The sequence below is a fragment of the Hirundo rustica genome, chromosome 28 (genome assembly GCF_015227805.2).
Source record: "Hirundo rustica isolate bHirRus1 chromosome 28, bHirRus1.pri.v3, whole genome shotgun sequence".
NCBI lineage: Eukaryota > Metazoa > Chordata > Aves > Passeriformes > Hirundinidae > Hirundo > Hirundo rustica.
Genome location: NC_053477.1, coordinates 576,890 through 602,730, shown reverse-complemented (window position 1 = coordinate 602,730; position 25,841 = coordinate 576,890). Strand labels below are relative to the sequence as shown.

General features: G+C 49.1%; 1 protein-coding gene across 2 annotated transcripts in view; it reads left to right on the top strand.

Moving 5' to 3' along the window:
- SLC23A2 (solute carrier family 23 member 2) overlaps positions 1-23,612 on the top strand; it is a 54,254-nt gene extending 30,642 nt beyond the window's left edge. For both annotated transcript variants that reach the window (XM_040087648.2, XM_040087649.2), the window contains exons 6-16: positions 3,491-3,579; positions 4,781-4,851; positions 6,004-6,185; positions 8,987-9,107; positions 10,435-10,591; positions 12,658-12,805; positions 13,327-13,432; positions 16,111-16,240; positions 16,363-16,500; positions 17,624-17,719; positions 19,076-23,612. In XM_040087648.2, coding sequence (XP_039943582.1) covers positions 3,491-3,579; positions 4,781-4,851; positions 6,004-6,185; positions 8,987-9,107; positions 10,435-10,591; positions 12,658-12,805; positions 13,327-13,432; positions 16,111-16,240; positions 16,363-16,500; positions 17,624-17,719; positions 19,076-19,308 — 1,471 coding nt within the window. In that variant the 3' untranslated portion in view covers positions 19,309-23,612. The remainder of the gene's footprint in view (positions 1-3,490; positions 3,580-4,780; positions 4,852-6,003; positions 6,186-8,986; positions 9,108-10,434; positions 10,592-12,657; positions 12,806-13,326; positions 13,433-16,110; positions 16,241-16,362; positions 16,501-17,623; positions 17,720-19,075) is intronic.
- Positions 23,613-25,841: the final 2,229 nt, after the last annotated feature.

The following is a 25,841-nucleotide window of genomic DNA, read 5'->3' as shown; positions in this document are numbered from 1 at the left end:
CTTTTGGAAAGCTGCTCCCCAAAAAAAAAAGATCTGAAATAACACAAATACAGCAGGGAGAGGGGGGAGGAGGAGGGAAACGCAGCAGAACAGAGAAGGCACAAGTGTTCCTGGAGGATGAAAAATTCATACACCTTGGTAAAGAGGAGCTAGCTGTGGTGCTTCTGTTGATTTCTTGGATGAAATTCTTGGCAATATTTAGGTGATTGCATTTTTGATGCTGTGAAGGCCTTGCAAGTTAAAAAGGCAGGGGAAAATGATGAGGGAAACTCGTCACTCTCTGAACTGAGCCTCTGTTACCTCCCAATCCATGAAATAAATTGGGTTTATTTGTTAGCTGCTCTGAGTTATGGATAGTGATCATTCCTGGAGTTGGGAACACACACAAAAGTATAGCCTTGTGTAAATCTGGTGTTGGCAGGAACAGGATGTTGTTCAATTAGAATAAATCTTTAAAAACACGTTTTCCACAGTGACCACTGCACAGATGTTTAACGTGCTGACCTAAACTTTGGGAATAACTAAAACCTGCAGAGTTATTTCTGCATCTTCTCCAATAAACCCAAACCAGAAGAAAAGTGCATGTTTAACCCTCAGGTGGCTGCTGAGGTGATTCTTGAGACACTCAGTTCAGTTTCAGAGCAGTGGGAGCTGAAATCTTGCCTTCCACTAGGAAATTCTGAACACCCTCCACATTTTTAAAGATTTAGTTAAGAACCAGAATCGTGAGGTGGCAAAGGTGCCTCAGTAGGGTGCAGAAGGCAAACCTGTGGTGGATCAGCTTTTCATCTAAAACATTTCCAGATACTGCAGATTTTTCAGTGTACTCTGGTTGCTGTTTGAGTTAGCTTTGGTTCACTTGCTGGTCTTTCTCCTTTGGAAAAAGAAAACCTTCCCTATATTTTCTTTGTCTTAGTGGACTTAGGAGCTCACTCCTCTGTCTTGTATGAAAAGTTCACTCTGATGACAAGACAGCACAGTGAAAACTGCTGAGAAAGCAAACTTTCTTTCCCCAATGTATTTTCTTCAGTAAAGGCTCCCCAGAGTTAATCTTATTTCCAGCCTGGTTGGCTCTTTGTGCTGCAGCCATAAATCCTCTCGTACCTTGTCTGGAAGTTTGTCATATTTGGAGTTTTTTTTCCCCCCCTAACTAATCTTGGCTTTTCATCACTTACCTGAGAGAGATTTGGGGCTCATTCGGAGAGGAGGGGCCCAAAATTACGGTGCCATCATTTCAAAATTCTCTGTTCTTTCTCTGTAATCCCACCCCTGCCCTCCACCCTGCTGGGATTTTTCCCTTTTCAGTGGCTTCCACTTGCACTGTACTTACATTTTTATATCCCTGAAGGCCAAATTGTGTTTGGGTTCTTAAAATAACTTGTGTTTAAGGAGGAAATTTCCACGCTTGGATGTTTTATAACTATTCCCCATGTGACAGAGGGTTTATGTAAGGCTGGGAATGGGATACAGCAGCACAGGCCTCTCAATGAGATTTGCAAGTATTCATTGGCAAGTCTGTCAACTGCCAAGTATTTCAGCAAATAAAGGTTTCAAAAGGTCAAATTCCATGGTTTAAGGGTCCTTAAAGATGGATTTAGCTCAATTACGAGGCGGAATTGTGGTCAGTTCGGTACCCAGACCAGTTCTAGGAATTCCAGCTATTCACTGGGTTATGTAGTGAGCCCCAGCTCTGGCAGGGGTTCATTAGTGGGTAATTAGTGGCACTGAGACCATCAAATACAGCTTTAATCCACACCAGGCTGGCAGCGCTGGTGCTGTGCCCGTGGCTGCACTGGCTCAGCTTTCTCACATCTGTGAGACATGTGAACGTAATGAGACATTTCCAGATGCCTTCGACTGCAGAAAACCTCTTGTCTTCACGAGGGCTGGTGCCAAAATGGAGCAGCTCGATGATTTAGAGATGAAATTTAAATGATATCCCGCTCACAAGCTTTGATACTTCAGACTTCAGCTGGCTAGCAATGAGTGGCTGCCTTAAAATCTGTAAATCATCGTTCCAGACTGCAGCTGTCGCTTGAGAAACAGAGATCTTGCTTAACTGATTTTGAGCAATTTGTTGAAAAAATCTAAGAGATTAAATTGCTTTTTTTTTTTTTTCTGCCTGGCTTAGGCGGGGGGGAAAAAAAAAAAGTTGCTATTTTGAGCCTTTTGGGAGCTCCCTCAGTTACCTGTGTCAGGTGAAAGCTGAGCAGGACACGCTGAGATGTGATTTTCCATCCCTGTGCCGGTGTTTAACGGGATCCAGAGCAGCCCAAGCCGGCAGCAGTGAGCTCAGCAGCGGAGAATGCGTTTGCAGCGTGTGTTTACCAAACCTCGGGGCTGTGTAGGTGGGATGGAGCAGTAGCAGCTTGTTCCAGGTATTGCAGTCCTGCCACGGGCACCAGCTTTGCCTAATGAACCTGGGAGAATGGGGTGAATCATTCCCTGAGCCAGCAGCCCTGAGTTCCCCGAGATAAAGCTGGGAGGTGTGCTTGGAGGAACTCCCACTGGGAGTTGTGTCCAGTCAGCCGTGGCTCTGGAGTTGATGAAGTTTGAGTTTCTGGTGGAGTTTGCAACGTTTGGTGGGTTTGAAATTGCCCGTGGCTCGAACTTCTGCCTGTGAATTTCACAACTGCCATTGATAACGTGCCTCTGGTTTGATCATTTCTGTGCTCGGTGTACGGCATTTTCCCTCCACGCTTCTCCTCCTTTGAGCATTTTCTGATCTTTGCCTGAACCTGAGCGGTTCATTTCCCTGCCCTGGTGTTTGCCCTGCCCTCGAGGTGCTGTAAAACAGCCCCACAGCAATCCCCAGTGTCACACCTTGGGATCTCCTGGTAAAGGGAATCTCGTGGCAGTGCATTAATGTCAGTATTTGTGTATAGTTCAAAGTGCATCTGTAGTTAAGTAACGTTGGGATATTTGTTACATGAGGTCTGGTGGGTTCAATAAATTCATAGTTGGTGCAGGTAGATCCTCTTTAGGTCTTTAAATCTTTCGGGAAGTATAAACATCAATGCTAAGAATGTAATCTTGAAATTCTTGTGGTGTTTGTATTTATTGGTGGCAACCACTTGGAACATCTAATCTGCTCCCATCGACCCAGCAGTTGTTGACACACACACTTAAAAATGAGTGTACTCGGAGTCACGGAGGGGAAGGGATGGAGCCTGCACCCTCAGAGAGCTGTTCCTGTGCTGGGATGCTAAAAGCTGCACGTTCAGCTCTCTGTTCCCCAGCTCAGTGTCCACCTGTGTCCCTGTGCTGCTGGGTCAGTGCCTGCCACCAGCGTGGCCCCTGCTTGGGTGGTAACTTCAGGCAGTGTCGGATCTTCGGCCTGTGAAGTCTTTGTATTTCTCTGGCTGGGTTTTTTTTTGGTGAGAAATCCTCCAATGTGCCGGTTTTGTGGCTCAGTGAAGGGTGGTTTGAAAGCCCACCCACTGCAGTGACCCCACGGAATGTCACCATCTCTCCTCTCCCTTTCCACCAGGTTACCCCTGTTCCAAGCCAGTGCTTTTGCTTTCTTAGCACCTGCCAGAGCAATTCTCTCTCTGGAGAAGTGGAAGTGCAATAACACAGGTAATTGCTGTTTATCCTTGTTCAGGTTTAAGTGACAAATGGCCCAGGTCACGTGGAGTGCAGCTGCCAGAGCTTCTGATACAAAAACGGGGAGTAATGAGCAGGGAATATGGAAAAACTCTGGTTTTACAGTGTTGCAGTACTGTGCCACAGGAGAACATTCCTAAAAATGTCCTTGTGGAGTTCTGTTTCTGGGGATTTTTTTTTTAATATAAAAACGTTGCCGAAAGAAATCTAAGTGTGGCATAAAGCAGTTCTTCTGTTCTGTTTACATTCCTTTAATGTTCCTTCCCATAATGTTCCAAATATTTGGAAATAGCAAGTCCAGCTGTGAGTAGGAGGGAGTTTGAGCAATGTACAGCATCACCTCCAGACCAGGGTTTTCCCCTGTTTAAGTCATACCTGACAGGTTTTGACAAGATTTGCATGTTCTTTTTCACTCTTTTCTCAGCTGATGTCGTCATTCCTGGAGGGTTTGAACTTCAGAGGGAATGGGGTGGAAGCATTTGCTTTAGATGGATTGGGTTGGAAGGTGGAGTGACTCTGGCAGTTTTCTGTTCAGTGGAGGGTGGTTGTTCAGTACCAGGGCCGTGGGCAGTGGGAAGCAGCAGCACAGGGAGTCAGGCTCCTGACTGAAGCTCTTCCCAGGGCTCCTCTGGACCCTCTGAGAATTGAGTTTCTTACATTGGTGTGTTTCTACATCTCTGTTAACTCACATTCAAAATGTGATCAATACCCAGCTTGTTGAAAGGAACTCTGATAACCCCGGGTGGCAAAGCAATTTTCCCCACAACTCCAGATTTTCCAAAAGAGCTTTGCTGCATCCCCCTCCTGAAGCTTTTCACCTTCCAGAGCTGCCGGCTGGGGCTGTCCCCACGGGTCAGCTCAGTGACCTCAGCTGGGGAGCAGCAAGCACTGGGGTTTGGGATTCCCGGCGTGCAGCTGACTTGGTGTGGGGAGAGAATTCCTGACCTTTCTGTCTGGAAGTCAGGGCGTTTTTCCACTTTGGAGCAGAGGGTGAGGTGAGGGCCTGGCTCGTGGGGAAGGTGAGCCTGGTGTCGCTTCATTTGTAGCAGAACTCGCTCTCTGTGTGAACCGGGGCGCATTCGTCGGACGCAGCGTGAGGAGGGGTTGGTTTGTGTGGGATGGTGGCAGAGTGGCTGGGGAATAAATCCCTGTGTTTTTTTCTCCCTTCTGCAAGATCTAACAGTTACAAATGGGACAGCAGAGCTGCTGCACACGGAGCACATCTGGTACCCCCGGATACGAGAGGTAATGTGGGAGTTGCCTTTAGCTGTCACTCTCTCCAGTTCCAGTTAAGTTTCTCACTTAATCATCTGTGTGTTCTTGTCTTTAAGTTGGTAATTTCTTGTTTCACTGCAATCTCCATTTGAATATATCCCTTTCCTCATTTCATGGAAGTCTTTGTCTTTTCCACCTACTCATTGCTGGACAGCAAATACCAGGAGTTAGTTACCACATGCCAAAAGACGTGCAGTGAAATGCTCAAGTGAGATGAAAACTCTTCTCCTGACTTTGATTTGTGCTCGCTGGCAGCGGTTAAGCTGCTGCCAGGCCTCTTGTCTGCTGTCCCTGTGCAGTGGGGCTGGCCCCTGGAAGGTGAATCCGCAGTTAGGAAATCTGGTTCGTTCCCAAGTGTCTCAAGCTGGAGACTCTCGTGATAAGAGGTCGATTGTCCCGAGAGACTTGTGAAATACCTGGAACCCTTCTCCACTCGCAGCACTGCAGTGTGAAGTCATGGTGCCCTGCAGGGCAGGCTGAGGGCTGTGCCACGCCAGGGTGGCAGCTAGAGTAGTCCAAATGAAGGCGTGTGTCATGGAATTGATCTCCCATCCCGTTGCTTTGGGCTGCCAACTTTTTCTTAATTAAAAACAACCCCTCTCTCTTCCCCATGTTCAAACCATAGCTACATCCTGCCAAGAGCCCTGCAGCCAAGAGGGCTGACAGTCTCCTGAGACCACAACGCTGCTCTAATCCAGCTTCTAAGGAGCACTTGTGACCAATGCAGCACACACTCTGCCCCTAGGAGCTAGGAGCATCACCTCGTGGCGCACCAACCCTTGCCGTTCGATCTGAGAGCTTAAAGGTTAGCCTGGACCCCAGGTCTCCTGTCTGACAGTGTGATGTGCTTTCCACACAGCTTCCAGACTGGCCCACTGGTCTGTTGTGTAATAGTTTTGTGGAGAAAACCATAAGTGTTATGCTTAAAGCAATAAGTCACTTAAACATAATGAGCTGTTTTATGACGGGGAAAAAAAAAAAAAAAAAAAAATTTTTTTTTGCTGAGTTCTTCTGTGTCACTGAATTCTTTTTAACTGCAGTTTGTAATCCAGAGCAGAAAGACAAATTGGCTTTGCCTGTCAGATGGGACTGAGCCGCCTCTCTGCCCTGTTGTGTGTTCAGATCCAAGGTGCCATCATCATGTCCTCGCTGATCGAGGTGGTGATCGGGCTGCTGGGGCTGCCCGGGGCTCTGCTGCGCTACATCGGCCCCCTGACCATCACCCCCACCGTGGCCCTCATCGGCCTCTCGGGCTTCCAGGCTGCTGGGGAGCGAGCTGGCAAGCACTGGGGCATCGCCATGCTGTGAGTACCCCTGGCTTCCTGCCGGGGAGGCAGAGCCGAGGCTGCTGGGGGAGAGCCGGGGGCAGCTCGGCCGCCTCGGCGCTGCCAACGCCGAGAAACGCCGGGAGCGGGAGCGGGGAGGAGTCCGGGGAAGGTCAGCTGTGGAAATGGGGAATAAGGACGCAGCAGCTCAGGGGAGTTGTCTGAAGAAGCTTTTCTCTGGGAAGAAATCCTTCCCTGGGAGGCTTCTGAGCAGCTGTGGCTGCCCCTGGATCCCTGGAAGTGCCCAAGGCCAGGTTGGACAGGGCTTGGGGCAGCCTGGGACAGTGGAGATGTCGCTGCCCGTGGCTCCTCCGTGGGGCTGGATGGGCTTTGAGGTTCCTAACAACCCAAACTGTTCCATGGTCACAGGAACTCGAGGAGAGAGGAAAGGACAGTGGCCAGAAATTAGGTGTGGAGAGCAGAATTTTATAAAGCAGGAATTGATCTGGGAGCCATTGACTGGGAAAAGATGATTTAACAGAACACCAGAGAGATGAAATACAGTGAGCAAATCGTATTTCTGGGCTGGCATTGCCTCTTTCCTCTCCTGCAGCAGCAGATAAATACCACTGGTGGTTCCATTGGTACTGCTTTGTTTACCTGTGCCCAAGAGAAATTCAGTTGTGTGGTGACACAAGAGGGCACAAGAATTGCCATAAACTCCTGCAGGAGCTGAGCCATGAGCAGAGAGATTCCTGTCCAGGGCACAAAACGGCTTTTGGAGGGAATTTCAGGGCCTGGGACGTGTGCCATCAGCTGTAGGCACCAGGGAAATGAAAGAATGGAAAGGAATAAGTGAGGAAAATGAGATGAAGAGAAGACAAAAGCTCCCTGAGTGGGTAAGCAGCCAGATAAGGCTGGAAAGGCCGTTCTGGGGGCTGAAGCAGTTGCTGTGTTCCGTGTGCAGCACCGACTGTGCTGGCTCTGGGAGCAGGAGGAATGCCTTGATGAGATCAGATTGTGAGCTCACTAATCTGTTTGCACAGTGCTTTGAACATGTAAAGTATTCTGTAAGTGCAGCTTATGATTAAAAGGGCTCTTTAATTCTCTTTTATCTTGGATGTTGGCATCACGAGTGTTTTTGTGATTCTGTTCTATTAAGCAGCTGATCCAAAGGAACGTTTGCTTTGCCTGTAAAACAAATTCTGTGCAAGTTGGGGCTAACGTTAAATGAATCAAGCAGATCTTTGAATTGGACATGGAAACGTGTAATTAAAGCTGACATCTTTGCAGATAGGAGAAAAAAAAAAATAAATCAATTCAGGAGCGGGATTTGAATATTACCCAGTCAATAAAGTATTTATTTCTGGCTTCTGCCATGCAGAAATGTGCATTGGATTGTTGAAAACAACTCCGGGGCTGTGGGGCACCACTCAGAAGTGACTGCAGCTGTGAGATGTGGCTCCTGGAGTTGTCTTGGCTGTTCTGATGAGGTCAGGGTCTGCAGAATCAGCTGTGGCAGAGCTGGGGGCCTGCAGGTGCTTGTCCATGTCGGACAGGATTCCCAATTTCCCACACAGTCTCCTGACTTGACTTGTTCCGAGGCTGCTTTGTTCCAGAAGACACTTTGCATTGTGATTTGTAAAAAAGGGAAATATTCCTGAGCTGGGCTTTGCCTGTTTATCCAAATTTTCCTGGCGCATTTCAAGGATTTGGTGCTGTTTCCCAGCCCCTCTGCCATGAAGCCAATAGAAAATTCCTTGCAATAATAGAATATTATCTTCTTTTTTTACAGCTCTGTACTGAATAAAATCCAAAGCTCCCTGTCCTCAGGGCATGGTGGGTTTTGGGGGAGATTCTGGGGTTTCCTGCATGGAGAAGATGTGGCTTTTGCTTTTCTCCTGGAGTACTGGGAGCTGCAAATGCTCCTCCTTGTTCCTGGAGCCTGAGAGGGAGGAAAACTGATCTGTGTCTGATCCGGGGCAGAAGAGGGAGAGAGGCTGAAAATCCTCTTTTTATTTTTCAAGTCAGCTGATAAAAACATAATCTCAGATTTCAGTAGAGCTTTGCTTTTTCAGCCAGCTCCAGTCTTTGGGAGGCCCTTTCAGAACTGAGCAACGTGCCCTGGCTTCTGATTTTTCAGTGCAGTGGGGGCTTATTTCAGCTATAAAAATGAATTTTTCGTGTCTAGAGGAGCTTGGCAGTTTCACTGGGGAGGGGCAAATGCCTAATAATTGAGGCATCTGATACTGATGAACTCTGCACTTGCAGCAAATCTTGGGGGTCTGGCTGCATTCTGCTTCATTGGCAGCTATTTAGTGAAAGATTCATATTAAAAAAAAAAAAAAAGAAATGGATTCTGAAGAACAGGAAAATTTCCCTGACAGGAATGTTTCAAGTGCTTTGGAGTTTTATGCAAATTTTGAAACACGAAAATTACTGTATTCAGGCTCCAGTTTTCCTGTTTCTTCACAGTTGCTGGCAGCAGGTTTTGTGCTTTGCAGAGCAACCCAGGATCACAGGTGGAGTTTGGGAGGAAGGAAGGGGCAGCACAGGAATTTTAACGGAAAAATTAATCCTCAGTCCGGGCCTGATCCTGATTCATTTTACCTGCTTGCAGCTGCTGAGTTTTGCAGCACTTTAGAATTCAATTTCTGTTTTGGCATTTGAGGAATGATCATTTTAATCATTTTGCTGCCTCGTCTTCTGCTTAAATGGAAAATCTGCATTTATATTCTGCATCCAAAGGGTTTGAAGAGGTTTGTGCTGAGAAGAATTTATCATCGATTGGTGCTAATGACATTTCTCTCTTGTCCCCACCCTCCTCCTTTTTTCCTCAGGACTATTTTCCTAGTGTTGTTGTTTTCTCAGTACGCCAGAAATGTCAAATTTCCCTTGCCCATTTACAAATCCAAGAAAGGATGGACAGCATACAGGCTGCAGCTTTTCAAGATGTTCCCTGTAAGTCGCTGAACTTGTTCTTCCTTAGGCAAATAAAAAATTCATTTCTGTTTCGTTGGGTTTTTTCCCCCTTGGTTTCGATTTTTCTTAACAACACAATGCTCACAAAGGTGACATAAAAGCTTAAATGGATTTATTGGAAATGAAACGGCTCGTTGGCCGCAGGAATATTCTGATTTTGTGGCTGCTCTGGTGTCTCCCTCTGCTGAGGAGCTGTTGGAGTGCTGCAGAGCCAGGAAGGGAGGGAAGGGCACAGGAGAAGGGATGTTTGTGTACACAAGAGGAGCCCTCAGAGCTGCTGATATCAGATCCTTATCATCTCCTTTTACCTGAACAATCCCCCTGCCCCTGTGAAAGGCTGCTCTTATTCCTGTGGTAAAACTCGGACTAATTCCCTGGGTTGTTAAAAGCTCCCGTTTGGAGACTTTCCCATTTGTTAAGGAGAGGAGGGACTTGCTCTGATCCCAAGGACTTGCTCTGACCCCAAGGACTTGCTCTGACCCCAAGGACTTGCTCTGACCCCAAGGACTTGCTCTGATCCCAAGGATTTTGGAAGAGCACCTTCCCTGGGCTGGGGGAAGCGCTGTGGATCCGCTGTGGGGTTTGCTGCTCGCTCAGACTCACAGCCCCGAAGGGGAAATGAGGGTTCATTTATCAGCTGCTCTCCCCCAGATCATCCTGGTGTCCTGTTCATTTATCAGCTGCTCTCCTGCTCCCCCCCAGATCATCCTGGTGTCCTGTTCATTTATCAGCTGCTCTCCCCAGATCATCCTGGTGTCCTGTTCATTTATCAGCTGCTCTCCTGCTCTCCCCAGATCATCCTGGTGTCCTGTTCATTTATCAGCTCCTCTCCTGCTCTCCCCAGATCATCCTGGTGTCCTGTTCATTTATCAGCTGCTCTCCTGCTCTCCCCCAGATCATCCTGGTGTCCTGTTCATTTATCAGCTGCTCTCCTGCTCCCCCCCAGATCATCCTGGTGTCCTGTTCATTTATCAGCTGCTCTCCTGCTCTCCCCAGATCATCCTGGTGTCCTGTTCATTTATCAGCTGCTCTCCTGCTCCCCCCCAGATCATCCTGGTGTCCTGTTCATTGATCAGCTCCTCTCCTGCTCTCCCCCAGATCATCCTGGTGTCCTGTTCATTTATCAGCTGCTCTCCTGCTCTCCCCCCAGATCATCCTGGTGTCCTGTTCATTTATCAGCTGCTCTCCTGCTCTCCCCCCAGATCATCCTGGTGTCCTGTTCATTTATCAGCTGCTCTCCTGCTCTCCCCCCAGATCATCCTGGTGTCCTGTTCATTTATCAGCTGCTCTCCTGCTCTCCCCCCAGATCATCCTGGCCATCCTGGTGTCCTGGCTGCTGTGCTTCATCTTCACCGTGACGGACGTGTTTCCCCCGGACAGCTCCAAGTACGGCTTCTACGCGCGCACGGACGCGCGCCGCGGCGTGCTGCTGGTGGCCCCCTGGTTCAAGGTGCCCTACCCCTGTAAGTGTGTGTGCCTGCTCCCCGGGAACCCGGCAGCGCCCTTCCCCTTCCTCCTGCAGCTCTGCTGGCTCTGTCCCGGCGGTGCAGTCCCGTCCCTGGCAGCGTCCCAGGCCGGCTGGGGCTCGGAGCAGCCTGGCACAGTGCGGGGGTCTCTGCTCGTGGCAGGGGTGCGGCTCTGGAGGGTCCCTTCCCGTCCAAACCTTTCCACGGTTCTGACACACGCTGCTCTCCTCACCTGCTGCGTGGGGCTGGTGGTTTTTCCTTGTTTTCGGCTGATACCTTAAGGTCTCACCCGAGGAAGGCTGAGGATGTGAACCTGCAGTGTGCAGGATTTCTCTGGGTGACTCTTGTGATGACAAGCGCCCGTAATCCGAGGGCTGATTGATTGATCTGTCCTTGGCGAGCCCGTTAACGTTACACAACGGCAGGGCCAGGCTGTTACAGCTCTGCTGGAGTCACTGACTCTCATTGTCTAAAGGATCGCTCTCGTGGGGAGTTTCTCCCAGCCTGCTGCACGTCCCTGCCCCAAACACACCCATTCCTGAACGAGCACAACTGTTCCTGGCAGAAAAATGCCCTGACTTGCCAAGGCACTGCTGCAGCTGGCAAGCCAGAGAATGCCAGGCCCTGCTTATCAGAGGGCAGTGGAATTATTTACAGGAGAGCACTAAACACTTTACACGGCGTTTTGGATGCTTTGGGTGTATTTTTATGTTGGCCACCTCCGAGTTTAAAGCTGTTAAAGGCTGGGTTTATGGCGTGAAATTGCACAACTGGTTCACCCTTCAGAAATTAACAGGGTAATTAGGGAATAATTTTCTTTTAGAATAGAATCGTAGGAATTATCAGCTCTGCCACCAGGCTGTGATGAGGCAGCTTCCTTGTGGTTTTCCATATGCTTTGGTTCTTAAAAGAAACCACTTCTAAAGCAGCAGGTGAGGAATAGAAGCTTTTGGGAAAGAAGAGGAGGAAAACTTCTCCACCCTGATCAGCCTTTCGTATTTGTGAGGTTCATTCACTCTTGTGTGACTGAAGATCCCTTTATCTGTTTCAAAGAGATAAAAGCGTCGAGGCAATTGCTGTGGAAAACCTGCCAGGCTTTTCTGCAGGCTTAAATTAATCTTATTTTCTTTACTACAAAAATTTGGAGCCGGGAGGTGTTTGTGCAGTGATCAGAGCTGGCTGTTGCCATCTTCTTTGGTAGACTAAACTTGTGACCAAAGTGAGTTTTTGGAGCATTAATAACTAAGTGACATTTTCCTCACTGGCCAGAATTGTTTTCTCACAAGCTGTAGTTCAAATTCCTGATTCCTGAACAGGGGAATTATTATTTTTTTTTTTTAGTGGGGCTTTATGGCTCTCTGGGATTTTTCCAAGTGTGATCAAAGCAGTTGGTTTGGCGGTTTTTCCTTTGCTCCTTTCATCTCCTTGAACTTGCCAGACTGTGTTAGAGTGAAGGGAGTTTGTTGTTTCCATCAAAGACAAATAAACAGTGCCCAGGGCAGGGCTGGGCACTGGGGAGGCCCCACCTCAATGCCAGGGTCACTTCTGGCCCCTCAGGGCAAGGACGTGGAGGGGCTGGAGCATGTCCAGGGCAGGGAATGGAGCCCCAGGAGGGGCTGAGCAAGCTGGGGAAGGGGCTCAGAGGGAGAAAAGGGGGATCAGGGGGGATCTTCTGGCTCTGCACAGCTCCCTGACAGGAGGGGACAGCCGGGGGGGATTTGGGACCTTATCCCAGGGAACAGGGCCAGGAGCAGAGGGAAGGGCCTCAGGCTGTGCCAGGGGAGCTCAGGTTGGATGCTGGGGAGTGTTTCTTCCCCAGAAGAGCTGCCCAGCCCCGCTCAGGGCTGGTGTCCCAGTCCCTGGGGGGATTTAGCAGCGGTGTGGATGTGGCACTTGGGGACGTGGCCAGCGGTGGCACGGGCAGTGCTGGGGGAACAGCTGGCCTCAGTCATAAAAACCCTTCCCAAGCCAAACCATTCCACGATTCCATCAGATTGCTGCTTGTTCTGATGCCCAGCCTCTTTCCTGGGGCAGGAGAGATTTCAGTTTCCTTCTCTTCACAGTCCAGTGGGGGCTGCCGACCATCTCTGCCGCGGGCGTGATCGGGATGCTGAGCGCCGTCGTCGCCAGCATCATCGAGTCCATCGGGGATTACTACGCCTGTGCCAGGCTGTCCTGTGCTCCTCCTCCACCCATCCATGCCATAAACAGGTTTGTCCAAACCAGAAATACTTCCTGTGGCTCAGGCTAGTTGGGTTTTCACTTTTTTGCTCCTTGGGACAAGACAGGAGTGAGCTCTGAGATGAAATGTTACAGCTCGGTGGAACGCAGGGGCCGAGGATCTGAAATCCAGGATGGAGGTGTCATCTTGGATTCTTCTGTTACAGATGGAGCATTTGAATCCCAGTCCTGTTCCTGCTGGAGTCTGTGGAAGTCAATAGCACAGTTTCCATAGGGATAGAACTCTAAACTGGTCCTGGAATTGGGGTTGTCAAAATCAGCTGGAATGCAGCTTAGAAACAAAGAGCAGCTCTGAAATTTTATTTGAATTTTTTATATCATTTCCTCAGTTTAGGAATGTGGGGTCTAAGACCCTGTGTGTTTTCCAGGTGTGTTGGGGCTGGAAACATGAATTACAGTAATTCCATGAGGGAGCAGGTGCCCCTGTGGCATTCAGCCATGAATCTGTGCCTGTACCAGCGTGACTCTTGTGTTCTCTTTGGGATTTACAGGGGGATTTTCATCGAGGGTCTCTCCTGTGTTCTGGACGGAGTGTTTGGGACGGGGAATGGATCCACCTCTTCCAGCCCCAACATTGGGGTCCTGGGCATCACAAAGGTGAAGTGCTTTTCTGTGAGCCCTCAGGGGCTCGAGTGTTCCTTATGTTCATAATCCTCTTCCAGGAGACTGTTCTGCTCCATTCCTGTGCAGACCAAACTTCCCAGATCATTCTGAGTGCACCTGACTGCCTGTACCAGCTCTTGTCTGAGAGAAATTCATTATTGTACGTCAGGACCTCAAAAATCCTTTTAGTCAGAGTAGAAGGCAGTTAGAATCCCCATAAAGCAGATGCTGCTGCATAAACTGTCTCTTGGAGAACCCAGGCAGCATTCCAGTGCTCTGGGGTGGTTTGAGTTGAGGCATAAACACTGTAAACTGTGTAGAAATCCGTGCTTTTTGGATGTCTTGGCTCTGAAAACATCCGTAGGAAGTGGCTCTTTAGTGCCTCACTTAAACACAGTAAAATGCAACGTGAGGTGCTTGGGTTTTATCTGCGTCTGTACTGGGACATTGCACTGGCACAGGGGTTGCAGTCAAGGTCATTTCAGAGTGAAATGTCCCCTAAACGTTTGGGTTTAAGGCTTAGGGGTTTACGGATCTCTTGTGATGTTGCTCAGCAAAACGTGTGAGCGCTTGAGGAATTCCTTAACTCGCGTGCAGGGCTGGATGTGTGCCTGGATGGGCTGGAGGCCTTGGGCTGCAGGGAGATCTGCCTGATACTGTCCATTTAACCTCGGGAAGAAATAGCAGCAGCCCTGGGAAGAGTGAGTTATGATGTAAACACAGGTCCATCTTGTTGGCTGTTGAACGTGGGAAGCGTAAATCCTTCGTACAAGGATAGAAAATGTCTGTCCTCCGCTTGCAGTAACTCATCCCCCTGGCCTGATCCCAAATAAATGATACGTTTGTCCTCGGCCGTTCCTTCTGCTGCACAAAGGATGATTCTGCTGGGTTCAGGGTGCAGTTCAGCACTAACAGCACCATCTGCTGTCTGCACCAGTCGCCATCCAGCTGCCGATGCAGATCTCCTAGGAGAACTTTCGGTCAGAAAAAAAAAAACAACCCTTAAAGAAAGGTTTATTCTGTTCTGCTCCCTTTCTATTGTTACTTCATGGGGGTTGAGATGAATTAACAGCACTTTTTTTATGAGCAGTCCACAGAAATGAGTGTGCATTTCATGCTGGAGCAGTGGAAAGCTGAAGTGGCAGCTGTGGCAGGGAGCGGAGCTGCCCAGAGTGGCACAGCTGGGTGGCTCTGCAACAGGCTTTGCTCTTGTTCCCCTTCCTGCACATTCATTCCCCAAAACTCAGGAGTTTTTCAGCTTCAGATAGAATTTTGGCGCAGAGATGCTCTGCTGTTGATTTGGGAGGGGAAATCTTCTGTGCTGCATTGCCCTGCTGATCCCAGGGCATTTCCCTCTCTTGAAATGGGCATTATAATTACACTTAAAATTGAAATTCAGCTGGATGGAAGTGCTGCAAAGTCTGTGAGCCAGTGTGTGTTTTACTTGATGAGAGGAAGATCAATTAACTCTGATTAGCTGGGGCTAAAGCAGCTCTCGCTGTAGTGGTGATGCTGAAATGGAGGCACCAGGTACCATTTGATGCACTCCAGAATAATCACTGTAAGTGTGTGTGCTGGGAATAAACACGGAGCCTGAGCTAAATGCTGCCTGGGATGTTTTCAGTAGCTTTCCAGAGCAGCTTAATTTGTTTGCATAAATAAATGTCACTGCCAAGCAGATTTTCAAAGAATTTGCCTGTTTCTGGCAGGAAGAGAATTGTAGGGCAAGATCTCAGTGGCCCTGCAGAAATGAATGTCTTTATAAAGAGTAGAGGAAGGTGCCAGCTAAATTCTGTTGTAATTCTCGTTCGTGGTGTAGCTTCTGTTTGCAGGGGAAGGAGCTCACCTGGGGCTCAGCAGTGAGGAACGTGGGGGAAGGAAGGACTTTTCCCCTCCTCAGGCCTGTTGGATCTCATTTCTCATTTCACTCATTTAGCTCAGTCACACATGATGGACAAGTGAATATTTCCTTTTTGAACCCCAATGCTCTGTACCAGGGGACCTGAAAGGGCTTTTCTAGAGACCATCGTAATGTAAAAGAGTTTTTATTGTCCCTGGGGCACCTCTTCTGTCAGTAGAAGAGTGTTAAACTGTTCAGGTTTCTGCAGTACCCCTGCACCACAGAGAACCACTGACTGCTTGAATTTTGAATGCTTAAAATAAAACTGGGAAGGAAATGCTGGCCCTTGGTTTCAGTGGTAGCACAGCCCTGATTTGCATTCAGCCCTGGTGTCAGAGGATGTCACAAAACCAGCCACTAATCTAAGTCTAAAAACCCTGTACCTCCTTCCCATGACCTGGCAACTTTATTCTATTCCTGTGTGCAAGGGCAGCAACACCCAGAACTGAATTTATTTTTTCCATTTGCCATCTCTCCTCGGTGGGGTTTGCCTGTTCTGCTCTCTCTCTCTCTGGATTTCACCTGGTGATTTCCTGGTGATCGTGGCAGCTCCAGATGGTTTCAGGCCTGGCCTGGTGCTCCCCAGCCCCAAGGCAGGGAAGTTGAGCTCAGCACAGCAGCTGTGGCTCAGCTGAGCCCTCCGGCACCGAAACGAAACGCGCTGGGGAGCTGGGAGCGAGCTCCAATTCAAACCAACCCAAAATAAAGGCTCCAGGTGTGAGGCTGGGCTGAGGCAGGCCTCACCCCGGGTCCTGTCCTGTTTTCCCTGCAGGTTGGCAGCCGCAGGGTGATCCAGTACGGAGCGGCCTTCATGCTGCTGCTGGGCATGGTGGGCAAGTTCAGCGCTCTCTTCGCGTCGCTGCCCGACCCCGTGCTGGGGGCTCTCTTCTGCACCCTCTTCGGTAAGGGGGCTTTGTGCTCCTCTCTGCTGTTTCTAAGGATTTTGCTGTCTTTTTTTAAATTTTTTTTTTTTGGAAGGAAAAGCCTCGTCTAAAAGCTGGTCCTTGGGGTTTTTTGCGTTTAGGGATGATCACGGCCGTGGGTCTGTCAAACCTGCAGTTCATCGATCTGAATTCTTCTCGGAATCTCTTTGTTCTCGGATTTTCCATTTTCTTCGGGCTCGTCCTCCCGAGCTATCTCAAGCAGAACCCTCTGGTCACAGGTACGCGTTCCTGCTCCTTCACATCAGCATTTGTGCCTTGTGCTCACGAGGAAAATCCATCCAGGTACGGAGCAGTGCAGAGGGTCACGAAGAGGGAACCCAAATTATGGAGAAAAAACCCAAACGATGCAGGCAGTGCAGGCTGTGGGTCCGGACAAGCTGTGTGTATTCAGAGGAGAATTCACTGGGAGGTTGAGACCTGCAGGGAATGTTCCAGTGGCACACGGCTGAAGCTCTCCTGCTTTCTTTGGGTGCTTTGTGGAGCTATGGAAGGAGGCAGTTAGCAACTGGGCTGAAAAAAGGGTGAACGTGAGCTGTAAATGATGTTAAAACATTAAGGGGAAACACCAAGGCAGTTTGGAAAGAATTGTTTGGGGGTTGAAATTCATTGTCACTCAGACGTGTTCTGAGTGTGAATTTTGATTTTAGTGAATCCCTTTGCAGATTGTTTAATTGAATTGTAGCTTTGAGGAGTTCACTGAGGTTTTCTGTCTTGATGTTACCCTCAGCAGTGGTCATGCCACTGTGTGATAGCAGAGATGGACTCAAAGGAAATATTTCACTGCTTTGGGTTTGGTTGGTTGGGTTTTTTTTAAATGAAATATTAACTGACTTTTCTTTCCACTATGCCTTCAGACCAGGATTTAAGGGCATATCTGTCCTGCTGTAAGTGGTTAGAAAAGCAAATCCTTCCAGCTTCATGTGGTCAATGCAGTGTTCTTCCATAAATGGGGTTGTGAATTCTTGCCCCTTTAAAAAGCAAAGATCTATAAAAATAATTTTCTCAGTCCCTGCAATTTTACAGTCTGAACGTTTCTCTTTTCCATTTCATGGTTTTCTGCTTAGTTCAGATTAGTTGTGTCTGCAGTAGGAACTAAAATGGTGCTTTGTGATATTTTTGCGAGCAGCTGAGAGTTCCTGAAGTTGTGTTTGGGGGAATACATTGTCCCGTGGTGGTGCACTGGGGAAAGGTTCTTCTGCATCCATCCCCATGTGGCTTCCAGAGCCATTTTGGAGCAAATCTCTCGCTGAGCTCAGGAACAAGTGTTCCTGCTTGGCCTGGCTGTAAATCAGCAGGGTGTGGATGATAAAGAACCCAACCAGGTTTTCCCTGTTGCTGCAGGAATAGCAGGCATTGACCAGGTGTTGAACGTGCTGCTCACCACAGCCATGTTCGTCGGGGGCTGCGTCGCCTTCATCCTGGATAACACCATCCCAGGTGAGCCCTGAGCTGTCCATTCCCAGGGTATCACAGCATTCATTCCCAGGGTATCACAGCATTCATTCATTCCCAGGGTATCACAGCATTCATTCATTCCCAGGGTATCACAGCATTCATTCCCTGGGTATCACAGCATTCATTCCCTGGGTATCACAGCATTCATTCCCTGGGTATCACAGCATTCATTCCCAGGGCATCACAGCATTCATTCCCTGGGTATCACAGCATTCATTCCCAGGGTATCACAGCATTCATTCCCTGGGTATCACAGCATTCAGTCCCTGGGTATCACAGCATTCATTCCCAGGGTATCACAGCATTCATTCCCAGGGTATCACAGCATTCATTCATTCCCAGGGTATCACAGCATTCATTCCCAGGGTATCACAGCATTCATTCCCTGGGTATCACAGCATTCATTCCCAGGGTATCACAGCATTCATTCCCAGGGTATCACAGCATTCATTCCCAGGGTATCACAGCATTCATTCCCTGGGTATCACAGCATTCATTCCCAGGGTATCACAGCATTCATTCCCTGGGTATCACAGCATTCATTCATTCCCTGGGTATCACAGCATTCATTCATTCCCAGGGTATCACAGCATTCATTCCCAGGGTATCACAGCATTCATTCATTCCCTGGGTATCACAGCATTCATTCCCTGGGTATCACAGCATTCATTCCCAGGGTATCACAGCATTCATTCATTCCCAGGGTATCACAGCATTCATTGCCTGGGTATCACAGCATTCATTCCCTGGGTATCACAGCATTCATTCCCTGGGTATCACAGCATTCATTCATTCCCAGGGTATCACAGCATTCATTGCCTGGGTATCACAGCATTCATTCCCAGGGTATCACAGCATTCATTCCCAGGGTATCACAGCATTCACTCCCTGGGTATCACAGCATTCATTCCCTGGGTATCAGCAGGAGATCCCTGCTTTTGTGGCTGGCTGTTTCCACAGCAGGAGCAGAGTCTCACACCTGCTCTCCCTTCCCCTGAGAACCCCTGGAATCCTTCCCAGGTTAAAATTCTCTCCTGTTAAACACCTAAAAGTGCTGATAGAAACCAAAGCCGTCCCCAGGAGAGAGAGTGAAACTGGGTTTGAGATCCAAACCTGCTTCCATTCATGAGGAAAAATTAGCCTTGACTTCCAGTTACAAAATTAAACAGATTACGTGTTTTTCCCTTTTTGAGGAGTCTGGAAGATCTTTCCAGAGCTTTGCTGAACTTGTTGGCTGAGCCTTGGTGGTTTTTTTTCTCCTTTCAGGTTCTCCTTTAGGCCTATGTGTTCGTATAAAGATATCCATGAATATATATATTCTTTTATTTTGACTTCTAGGGAGCCCTGAAGAAAGGGGAATACGGAAATGGAAGAAAGGGGTTGGTAAAGGAAGCAAATCCCTGGATGGCATGGAGACGTACGATCTGCCTTTTGGCATGAACTTCATTAAAAAATACAGGTGTTTCAGCTTCCTGCCCATCAGCCCCACCTTCATGGGATACACGTGGAAGGGCTTCAGGAAAAGCAGCAACTGCAGGAGTTCAGACGAAGACTCAGAAGCTACAGTATAGCCTTAGCTGAAATCATGTTATCTAGTTGTAGTTAAAGATGTATTTGCAGTTTCTTGCTGATTAAGAAGCATTAAAATATATGTTTTGTATATCTGCATTTAAATTCTGGAACCAGAGCTGAGACAGATTTAAAAAAAAAAAAAAAGAAAAAAAAAAAAAAGCTTTTCCTGCTGTGGGTGGTGGGAGCCAGGTCCAGTGTCTCTGGGGCAAATCCCACTGATTTTGGGAAGTTGTAGAGAGCTGTGCACCTAAGTCTGTTTGGTTTCAATGGGTTTAGGTGGAGGTGTGGAGGTGCTGCTGCAGACTTTTTGTTTTTATGGTGATTTTATTAAAGCCCTCAGTGTTGGTTGTGCCAGGAAAGCTGAACCTTGAAGAAGGAGGGGGGGGAAAAAAAAATAGAGAAAAGGAAAATTTTTTCCTTCTGATCATGTCAAATCCCATAGACGCTGTCCTGCTACTCAGTGATTTGCACATTCCATGTTCTCAGCGTCCTGGAAACCAGGCTCAGCTGATGCTTGCAAATCACGAGAGTTTAATTCTGAATTATCTGTGATTTCAGTGACACATCCAGTGCTCAGACAGGAAGTTTCTGGAATAACTTTGCCCTCGGAAACTGTGACAGGCTCAGCTGGCACAGTGCTGCAGCAGCCACTTACTTTATTCACAGCACTTCTCATTTCTGAACGTTTGCTTTCCCCACCTGGGATTCTCCCAGCTCACCGCAGTGTCCAGGATTTCCTTACACACGCGGCTGGGGTGTTCCAGGGCTGGGAAACCTGAACTCAGACGGGGCCTGGAGGCAGCGTTTCGGTTCGGTGCCCGTGTCCAGCACCATGTTTCCTGGCCAGAAATGCTAATTAGCTGAGCAGCTCCGAGCAATTAACAGTTGTTCCCTGCAGGGAAAGCCGCGTGCTCCGAACGCTGCCGGCGCTCCTGGCTGGGGTCTGAGCGGGGTTTTTATTGCTGCTGCTGCACGAGGCTCGCTCTTCTCCTCTTGTGGGCCTTCTCCAGAAGCTGATTCCTGCTGGGAAGGGGGTTTGGGCCAGCAGAGACACTGCACCTGCCAGCCCCACCCATGGCTGGGTTCACGGGTATTGGGTCCAATCAGGGCACCACTCAGATAATCTTTTTGTGTTTTTTTTCCTGGAATAGTCTCAGCTCTGCTGTTTATGTGGGTGTTCACGCTCATCATGCATTCATGATTAACAGTTTGATTCCTGTTTAATGTTCTTAACCTATTGCAAGTTAGTTTTAGACTACAGTGTGGCCCCAAAAGCGTTTTCAGCTGTGGAGATCATCAGGGAAATGTTGTGTAATGTAATTTCAAGGCCAGTAATGCTCTACGGTGCTTGCGTTCTGTATTCCTGGAAAACCCTAACAGTAGCTCCTGTAAGCCCCTGATGTGTTTCTCCAAGTTTGACTACTGGACAGGAGCACGGGAACTCTGTTACTCTCCGAGTCTGCTCCCAGGGGAATTCGTTCTGGGTTATTGAAGCATGGCCGGGTTGGGGTGGGGAGGGCAAGGACAGAGCTTGACGGATCAGTACTGAGTAGTGTAGAGTCGGAATGATTCCGTGGATATCGTTCTCAGCATGCCATGGCTGTTCCCTTCCCAGAAACTGTTTAATCCCGCTTTTCCCATGTCCAAGCATGCCTTTGTTCCTGCTTCCTTCGGGGAACTTTCAGTAGTTTGCAGTCTTGGTGTCGGTTGGACTCGAGAGCTGGTCGGAAGAGTCGTTGTGTCGTAGACGAGGTTGGTTTGCCTGTGAAACAAAATCATTTTTGCTCATTTTTCAGCGTTTCCTCTCCGGGTGGTGAGGGGTTGGATCCCCACGCCCCGCCCGCGCGCCGTTCGGGTGCGGGGATTTCTGATCGGTGGCACGAAGCTTCCAGATTCCCCCAGCTTTCTGTGCAAACCAAAGATGCGTGGCAGACGGGGGGGAGTTGAAAGCATCCATCCAAAAGGAAAACAAAAGCCGCCTCTGGTGGCTGTACGACCTGAGGGGTTGTGGTGATGTCGAGTGCCAAAGTTGGTTATCCTGTGAAAGGGGAGGAAGGGAGGAAAAAGCTTTGCATTTCCAGCTCCCTCCAGAGAGAGAAAGGTGTGAGAGCAGAGTTTGTCTCTCACCCTGTTGAGGGAAGTCTGGGTGAGTTCTCAGTGGGGATTCCCAAGACACTCCAAGTGCCAGGGCAGCAAATCCCAGGACAGTTCTCTCCTCCCTGGAGCAGAGCACCCCTCCTTCCTCGCGGCACTCCCCGAGCACGTGCGGCCCAGTTAGCTGTTGGATTTCATTGTTTCTGCGATTTCTGCCCATTCCCCCCGACCGAGAGCAGAGCAGCCCCTGGCCTTGGGGAGCAGCTGCAATTCAGGGTCGGTTTGGATCCCAGTTGGGCAGTGGGACAAATCCCCACCTTCTCCCGGGGTGAACGGTTAAAGGGGAGCCCCGGGCTCTGGAAGGACGCCTGGATGTGCGGGAAGGGCTGTGAAATTCCGGGGAGTGCCTGTGCAGAGCTGCTGGCAGGGGTGGCAGAGGATGGAGCTGCGGCTTTGGGGGGCACGAAACACGAGTTGAGCGTGCTGGGGACGTGCAGGTGTAACCTGACTGCCAGTGCAGTGCTGGATCTTCCCCTCTGTCCTTCCCTGCCTTTCCAACAGCCAGACTCCCACCACCCAGGGAAGGCGGCAGCTGAGAGTTGAGTGAAGAGGTGATGAGAGGTTTCAACCAAGTTTTGAGAGGGAAGGGCAAATATTCATGGTAGAAATCTCATTTTGTCATATCAGAGATGGTATCAGTGTAAACAAAGGAAGTAACTCGGGATTTTTGTAATTGATATTCTCTTGTATTTTTTTTTTTTTTTTTTTTAGGTTAAATTAAGGGTTCTTGCTGACATGTTAAAACACGTTTTCTAAAGCAAATACTTGCAAATTATGCCTATAGAAATTTAGGTTTGGTAGCTGACAGCTATGACTGATTTAACATTGTCATACTGGAGGGACTTCACCACGTACCTCGCTCAGAAAGCTCAACCTTTTCAACCCCCAATTTGCTTTTTATTGCCTTTTAATACTGACTTGAAATATGACAACTTGGTTTGTACATGAATATTGCAGTATTTTATTTCCATATATTAAGAAAATAACATTTCCGCTCAGGATGACGGCAGCGCTTTTCCTGGGAGGGAGTGGTATGAGTGTCATGACAATGTCATGTGATGGTAGAATTTCTTCATTGACGAATCTGTAGTGGTTGTGTATACTTTATTTACCCATGTTTGTGTTCCTACCCAAAACTGGAGGGTTTTGTTCTTTCCTCCCTGCTGAGTCCTCGGGGCTCCTGGGGGGCAGAATTGGAGAAGAACCCCCTCAGTGGCGCCCTGAGGAGCACCAGTGAGTGTGACCCGTCATTTACACCCCAAAACCCTGGGGATCCTGTCATTTGGGGTGCAAACAGCACTCCAGGCACTCGTGGTGGCAGACCCTCGGTGTCTGCTGAGCCCTTGGATGCCTCCAGCCCACCTCAGCTTGCCAGAATTGCTGGGTCGATGTGTGAAACGCCTGCGTGAGACCAGCACCACCTTCACCTTGCTTCTTTGTGGCCTTCTTCAACCAAAAGCGGCTTTTTTTTTTTTTTTTTCCCCCTTTTTCCTTTCATTTTTTGGAGCGGGGGCACTGCTGGGGGGGGGTCACTCGTTTTTTTTGCAGCCGAGTCCCACTCGGTGCAGTTTTTCGGGGGGCTCGGGGCTGTAGGGGGAGGGTTGGGGTGGGTGCTGGAGCCACCCCGAGCGCTCCTGGCTGGAATTCCCCGGGCAGTGACATCCAGGGTGGCCTCTGCCCTTCCCGGGCGCTCCTCGTGCTGCCAGTCCAAATAATTCCTGTATTTGTCTGTTTAGAACAACCTCTGGCATAACAAACTATTGACTGTTCTTAGGCGGTGGGGATAAAATTTGGGTTTTTTCGGTTGGTTTTTTGTTTGTGGGGTTTTTTTTTTTTTCCCCCATGACTTTTTGTGACTGACTTTGGCTGTAAAACTTTTTTTGTTAAACAGCAAAAGTTTATTTTGGGGTGGGTTTGTTTGATTTTTTTTGTTGTTGTTGTTCTTGTTTCAAGATGTGTGATTCTTTTACAGAGTTGTGTTTGTTTTTTTTTTTTTTTTAATTATGATTCCTTTTTTTTTTTCTAACATTGCTTCATTAAACAACTGAATATTTAAAAAAAAAAAAGTAATATTTGGACCAGATGTTGTGAATAATAGTAGATAAAGCTATTTTATTCTGTATTTTTAAAGCTGTTCAGTATAAATAAATGCGGGCATAGATGCAGTGTGGCAGTGCGGTGTCACAGTTCCTTTCGTGGCGAATCTTGGAATTAGAAATCCTGGAATGGTTTGGGTGGGAAGGGACCTCGAAGCTCATCCAGTGCCACCCCTGCCATGGCAGGGACAATTCCCGCTGTCCCAGGTTATCCCAGCCTGGCCTTGGGCACTTCATGGATCCAGGGGCAGCTGCAGCTCCTCTGGGAATTCCATCCCAGCCCCTCCCCACCCTCCCAGCCAGGAATTTCCCCCGCTGTTTGATTTCTTCCCAAAGCATAAATAATTTCAGAATCCAGGATGATGGCAAGACCCGGAGTTTTTTGTAGCAGGCAACCCCCCAAATGCCTTCCTGAGCTCCCAGCTCTCATCCCACGGCTCCCGGCACGTGGAATTCCTGGGTTTAGGGGGCAGAGGCACAAATTCCGGCCTGTTCCCGCGGTTCCTGCCCGTCCCTGCTCTCAGCTGAGGCACCCCCAGGTGCCCCTGTGTGCATGAAGGAGCCGGGTGTCTCCTGCCACCTCCTCCCCTCATCCCCAGCCCTTCCGTGCTCTTTTCTTCAGCTCCCGTGGCCGGTTGCAGGTTTCAGGCCGGAGCAGCAGCAGGGTGGGTGTCGGGGGCTTTCCCCATTTTTCAGGTGGTTTCAGGGTCCTTGCTCCCCTGCACAGCTCCGAGCCGAAGGAAGAGACGGAGTTCTCAGGTTTAGATTTCTCAAGGTTGCATACTTCGTTTATTGTTTCTTATCTTACAATTTTCTTGGAGTCCGACAAGATGTTCGCAGCTGCATGGATTCCTCACGTCTCCCCCCGAGCTGGGCTGTCCTTATCTTTTATACTAATTACTACGTATTTCTTATTTACTATTTCTTACCAATGTCTATCACTATTACTAAAAAGGTAATCTTTACTTTGACCCAATCCTCACTAACTACTTTGTGCCACGCCAATGCAGCAATGGAGTGAGGGAAGAAGAAGAAGAAGGAGACAATGCCCCAGATTCTCCATCTTGTCCCCATTCACTTCAATGCTAGGAACCTAAAACTATTATTTTCTCATTCTGTGATAAGCTAAACTACTATTTCTCACATTCTTGTGGCATGTAAACCTTCTCTCAGTGCAGGAAGTTTTTCCCATGGACTGAAATCAAAGCCAGTGTCTCTCTGAGCCCTGGGCTGGGGTCCCAGACCCCCCTGCCCAGGTCCCTGACCCTCCAGGGCAACCAAAGGAATGCCCTGGACTCCAAGAGGTGGGGTTGGGAGCTGAGGGCACCCAGCGCCCTGAGGTGTCTGCAGCGCCCAGGGGAGCTGCTCCTGCCTCTGGGGACACCCCAGCACCTCCCCGGACTCGGATGTGGTGAGAGCCCAGCAGAGGTGGACAGAATCAACACAGCAAAAACCTCAAAACGCGAATCCTCGGCGAGGGGCTGAGAGCAGCTGTGGGATCAGAGCCAGAGGAGCAGCTGGGAGCAGGGCCAGGGATTTCTGAGCACCCCAGGTTCGTGTCCGTGATGAAAACCTGATCCTAATCCTGGCTAATCCCCTGTGCTGCGGGCTCACAGCTCAGGCAATAATTGTGTTTTCTCCTCCTGCCTTGCCCGAAGCAGCACCGACCCCAGGCCAGCAGATCCTGGGCAGGATCTCGAAACTTGGGGATTTTCAGAACAACAGAAACACCCCCGCTCTGGGGAGGTGATTTTGTGAAGGAGATGCAGGTCAGGGACGAGGAGAGGCTTTTCCAGAGTTTCCCATCTGCTCCCCAGAGCTCCCGCAGCAGCGTGGGTCCAAGTGTGGGATATTGCTCTGCATTCACTGGCCATCGGCTGAGGGGGCTTAAAGCTGAAACCATGAGAAGCTGCCGAGGTAGGAAAGAAGGGATTTTGGCTGCTTGCACGGTCTGGGGGGAAATAATTGAATATTGGAGAGTTTTGGAGCTGGTGCTTCATTCTGGAGCCTCACAGGAGTAAATCCATCCAAGCTCGTGGTTTAAAGTGTCTGCAGTGATCCCTGCGTGGAGCTCAGCACAGAACAGGTGTGTAACATCCTTTTCTCCTTTTCCTGAGGGATTTTTGGCAGCCTGGAGCAGCGCAAGCTCTGCTCCCCTTCCCCGTGGAGTTGGTTCCTCGCCCTGCCGTGGAGGCAGCGTCAGCCTCGCAGCTGCAGGGAGCCCTCACAGGGCAGGAATGGCTCAGAGTCCTTCGATTTGGTAAAAAAATCCCCCCCATCCA